This window comes from Morone saxatilis, unplaced genomic scaffold (assembly GCF_004916995.1).
Source record: "Morone saxatilis isolate NCDOM2014 unplaced genomic scaffold, NCSU_SB_2.0 Contig0, whole genome shotgun sequence".
Classification (NCBI taxonomy): Eukaryota; Metazoa; Chordata; class Actinopteri; family Moronidae; genus Morone; species Morone saxatilis.
The window spans coordinates 12,274,717-12,279,811 of NW_023339650.1; the positions used below are offsets into that span (position 1 = coordinate 12,274,717).

General features: G+C 38.2%; 1 protein-coding gene across 6 annotated transcripts in view; it reads left to right on the forward strand.

The window, feature by feature from the left end:
- The window catches only part of nktr (natural killer cell triggering receptor), a 15,643-nt gene extending 13,744 nt beyond the window's left edge, over window positions 1-1,899 (forward strand). For all 6 annotated transcript variants that reach the window (XM_035654143.1, XM_035654152.1, XM_035654133.1 and 3 more), the window contains 2 exons: window positions 858-959; window positions 1,166-1,899. In XM_035654143.1, the coding sequence (XP_035510036.1) occupies window positions 858-959; window positions 1,166-1,235 (172 nt within the window). In that variant the 3' untranslated portion in view covers window positions 1,236-1,899. The remainder of the gene's footprint in view (window positions 1-857; window positions 960-1,165) is intronic.
- The last annotated feature ends 3,196 nt before the right edge of the window (window positions 1,900-5,095 follow it).

Consider the following 5,095-nt stretch of genomic DNA (forward strand, 5'->3'; position numbering starts at 1 on the left):
GTTTGTGTAAAACGAGCAATTTGGATGAATTTTGAGCAGATTATTTCCTGTGAATATTGGATATTATTATTATAATTATTATTATTATCACGTTTTACTTTGTATATAATTCTCTGTCTGTATTGCATATTTATTTATTTTTTATAATCTTAAAAATAAATACTTAAAAGGCTTCTTTTTCTTGACAAATTCAAAGTTACGTTTTCTTCTGGGTGCAGCCAATGCAGGACAAAGAGTGAAAGCTCTTTGAATATAGCTTGTGTTCAGGTTTTCTCCATGCCCTTATCTTAAGTAATAATCTAAAAAAATAAAAGATTAATTTAGTTTTCTTCAGATAAATTAACTGCTGAGATAAAGGCCTACTGCATTCTTTGTTTCAAGTTGTCTTACACCCCTTAAAATCAAGAAGGAAACTACTTTTGTAATTTTTTTCTTTGTTATGTGTGTTATGTGTATTTATTTTTTCCAGTTTGTCGGACAAACTAAGCTCTTAACAGACGTCACCTTGAGCTTCTGAAAATGGTGCAGTTAATGGCATTGTTCACCATTTTCTGACCATTTATAGACCAAAAGATGAATCTGTCTATCTAGAAAATAGTCAGCAGATTAATCAGTAATTATAATAATCGTTATTAGCAGTAGTCATTAATTATTTTATCTGAAATTGCAGGATGCAGGAATAACCAATCAATCATTTTCACTATGCACACAGACAGATTATTCAGATAAAATGAACATTTAGATATCTTTTTCCTTGTTTAATAAGCAATTACTACAAAAATCTGTGAATCAAACACTATTCTGGAGAAATTCCTAAAATAATGTCTCTGTTGTCATCCGGCTGTATGTAAATGCAGGTCAGACTCTTACGACAGCTATTCCAGCTGGAGTCGGAGCGTGAGCAGGAGACGGGGGCGCAGACGAAGTGACAGCTACAGGAGCTCAGACCGACGATCCCGGTAAGACACTGCTCCCTGGTGAACCCTGACAGACATCAACACGGTGGCAGGTCTCACTTCAACCTCTTAACCTTCTCTCTTTTTCCTCTCTGTGGCTGAACGTTAGATTGTGCGGTTTCACACAAAGACGTACTAATCATTCAGCCTGTATCTAATTAATTCCTGAAAAGTCAAATATTTGACTGTATTCTCTGTCTCTCCCGGAGGTCGTACCGCTCCTCCAGCCGCAGTTCTTCCAGGCGCAGAAGTCACAGTCGCAGCAGTCGCTACAGTTGAGCTCTCGAGTCTGCTGGGAGGGAACAAAACCACAAAGTCTGGACACTGTGCAACACACAATAGCAATCGCTGTTATCATCTCAGATTAGAAACTAAAGCTCAAAGAGGAAACATTGTGTTAATAGTTTAATACCGTACTGTTTGTCCCTCCTACATAAGCTGACATGGTGTTTGCGGAATTGTTATTGTATGTAAATAAATAAACCACATTGCAAGCTCACACACAGGCAGATCTTCTTTTAGACTGTCTCAGCTGAAGACAACTGGGCTAAATCTTGCCAACATGGCCACTCTAGCAGTTAATAAAAGAAAATGTCTATGTGATAATTCATGAGAAATAAGTTGTATATATTTTGTATTATTATATATTTGTGTATTCCTTTTCTACATCTGTTTTTTATACACTGAAATGTACAGTTAGACATACTGAAAGTGTCTCAGTAGTTCTGATGGTGTGAGGAGTTGAGTATATTTTGAGGTCATGGACAAGATTCTTTAATGGAAAAAATAACTTTTTGCTGCAGTTTCAAAAGTGTCATTTTTCTTTGTTCCATTAGTTTTATTACTGTATCACGAATGTTAAAACTGTACTCAAAGTATAGTATTTCTGATTTGATTCAATCAGTTATGAATGTTTACACTTAATAAATACCACATCATCTTATCATCTCTGTTCTTCAGTCTTTCCTCTCAGTGTACAGTCGATAATGTGCAGGGATGTCCAATGTCAAAGGAATTTGTATCTCTACTGTGGCGCCATCTAGCTTTCAGTTTCAGTGTGTGTGTGTGTGTACGTGTGAGATCAGTGCAGTGTGCTACACAGTACAGGCCGATTTAAGTGTATGTATTATGTTTATGTCAATCAATGCAGTTTTCTTTTTATAGAATCCACTGTATGAGATGTCATGTAATTAGAAGAATCAGATTAACGCAAGACTATCATTTCACTTCATTGGAGTAGCGTAAGAGATGGCTCCATTAAATTATTAATCACTCTCAGAACTAATTGAAAATGTGGTTCCTTACTTGCTAATATTTGCATACATTTAAAAGTTGTGCTGCTGTGTGAGTGTATGTCTCTTGTGGAAGCTTTTGTGAGCTGTGTGCTAGAAACCAGGAATTGTCTGTGAGATATAGATCTTATTGAAATGCTACAGTTCCTGTCCAGTTTTTATCTGCCAGTGCAGGCAGTGAATACGTCTGCTGTTCAGGCCTGTTTTGTATGGATGGCTTAGTACAAATCAAATCTGGAAGTACAATAATCCTTCTTAACCACCGTGCTAGAGTGGAAAATCAGCAACAAGTATAAAGTTTTTTGTGCTGCACACAAGGATAAAATGATTTCATTTGGTTCTGATGTTTTTTGATGTTTGATAAAGCATTTTTAAATTTTTTAAAAATGTTTTTAGGCATAATAATACAATTTAACACGATCACTTTTTACTTCCTAGTTTAATTTAAAGAATAAAGGAGTTGAGGCCACACAGGATTGCAGAAAACGAATGACAACTCATGTTCACTCTAACCACTGACATATGTTTTGAGCCAAAAGGTTGAAAACCACCGTCCTAAAGTATTTACTTCCTCCTTCTTTAAGTCGACCTTACAGGCAAACACTTGATTCACCAGATGATGTCATCATGTTACTTCGTGTGCCTCAGGAGTGGAATAATGTTTCCCTTAAAAAATATGACCTATAGTACCCTCTTTGTTAAGATGCAGGTGTTTCACGTGGCTCGGGATGGGTTTTTATTTTTTTCAGGCTCCTCTCAGAACGTGGAGTTCAATGCCTGAGGTTTCATGAGGAAAAATCATTTGCCTGCTGTCGCGTTTTGGAGAAATAGATGGTTCACTTTTCACTGAATTTCTCCTCTTCAATTTCTCCTTGTCTGAAATACTTAACAGCGCACGATATGAAATATTGAACACTTTTTTTCTCGCTGTTAGGCCAATCCAAACTCCATGGTTACACTGTTTACACTTCCACATGCTGTAGCTTAAATTAAAACCTCTCGGTGCTGAATGTGTGTGTCAGTCTGGGTTTTTGACTGAGTGACTGCAACCACACTGACGCTGTGAGCTCGGCTGAGTCCCGGAACATGTAGTGATGAATGGGACCTGCTCCAGCTTGTGATCAATTGTTTCCCCCACCTTGTTATGAGCGTATTGACTTCTGCTCCATAGTCTGCTCCGGAGTGAGCAATGGCAGTGAGGTCTGGGGACCCTTCAGGGGGTTTCAAGACAAGGCTGAATTAACCAACATGCATTACCAACTGCCCCGGAGGCCCCAGACCCTCAAGAGAGACGGAGGATCCACGTTTTGTGTGGCAATTAGGGCCAAAACGAAACTGTTTTAATAATTTATTAAGTGTTTGTGTCATTTTTCAAGCAAAGCGTTTGCTGGTTTCATCTTCTCCAATGTCAGACTGCTTTTCTCTGTTTTATATTATAGTGACCTTAATATCTTTGAGTTTCTATCTGTTGGTCAGACAAAATAAGACATGAGAAGAGTTCAAAAAGAAGGTTTTTTTCTTGTTCCTGCAGTTGGATGTTTGAACTTCACTGTGCAGAATGATGTATGTGCAGAGTCTGACATGAGAAGGATGTTTTCATTCTTCTGCTGAAAGTGGAAACTTCCTCTCTGCTCTCTGAAAATTAGATTTTTAAAATCAAATTTTCAGTGAGCACGATCTGTGACGTCACAAATACTTTGGAAGTCAACCCTGGTCAAAGTATGCAACTTATACAAGTGTAGTGTAGAAACTTGAAGCCACCAGTGCACAGACACTGAGAATAGACTTTAAAGTGAAGTATGGGAGACATCTTGTGTCCAACAGGAAAACTTTAGAAATTAATATATTCATAGATTCTGGTATTTTTAATGAGGTAGAATACTATAAGGATTTGAATGTGGAAATTATGCTCTTTTTCTGCAGAAAAAACATATCAGACACACATTATTGTTCCAAACAGTCTGTTTGTTTGTGTGTCTTAATAGACGTCTGGAGGGGGTATTTAACCTTGGAGAATGCGATAACTATTTCTCACTGTTTTCTGATGTTTTATAGGTCAAACCTTGGCAGATGAATCAATAATGAAAATAATTGTTACCCTAGTGGCGATGAATCTGTTTTGTACTACTGTATGCACCACTAAAACCAATATGAACTGAAATTATAGGGGCCTTAAGGTGACACCTGAATTATTACCTAAAGTGGAGCGGCCTGCTGTTGATGTCTAGTTTTAACACCTTTATTATTTTGGTTTATGAAATGCTTTTATGATGCATATTCCTAAAAATTGAATCAAATGACCAAAAAATTAATAATAATGACAAAATGGATTAACCAGGGGTCAATAGGGGCCCACATCTCATTCTAGTGCCAGAGCGGGTTACCCATTAAGATTTAAACTCTCATTGGACATTTTGCTCTCTTTTTAGACTGCAACCAAATCCATTCGTCCCGTTTGGAGATGTGGGACATAACCAAGTTGTGCAGGGTTGACACGCGGGAGTTACACTGGCCATATATCGTGCAAATGAAGTTACAATGAGTCCTGCAACACGGGGAAATGAATGAACTCTCTGCCCCTCCGCATCTGTCTGTCCGCATGACGTCACGCGGCCGCAGGAGCGCACAGTGAGAGGAAGCGCACCGAGGTTTGCGCCATATGGCTCAATGTCCTTCCCCAGTCCTCCTGCGCACGCCAAAATAAAATGAGAAAAAAAATAATCATTTCAAAAAAAGCGAGTCCAGTACAAAGAAATGCGCCTGTCTCGCAACTCCACGTAAAACAGTGCCGTGTCCCTTTAAAAACGTCTGACAAAAAGCCCATATGATCCCCGAGCTCCAATCACC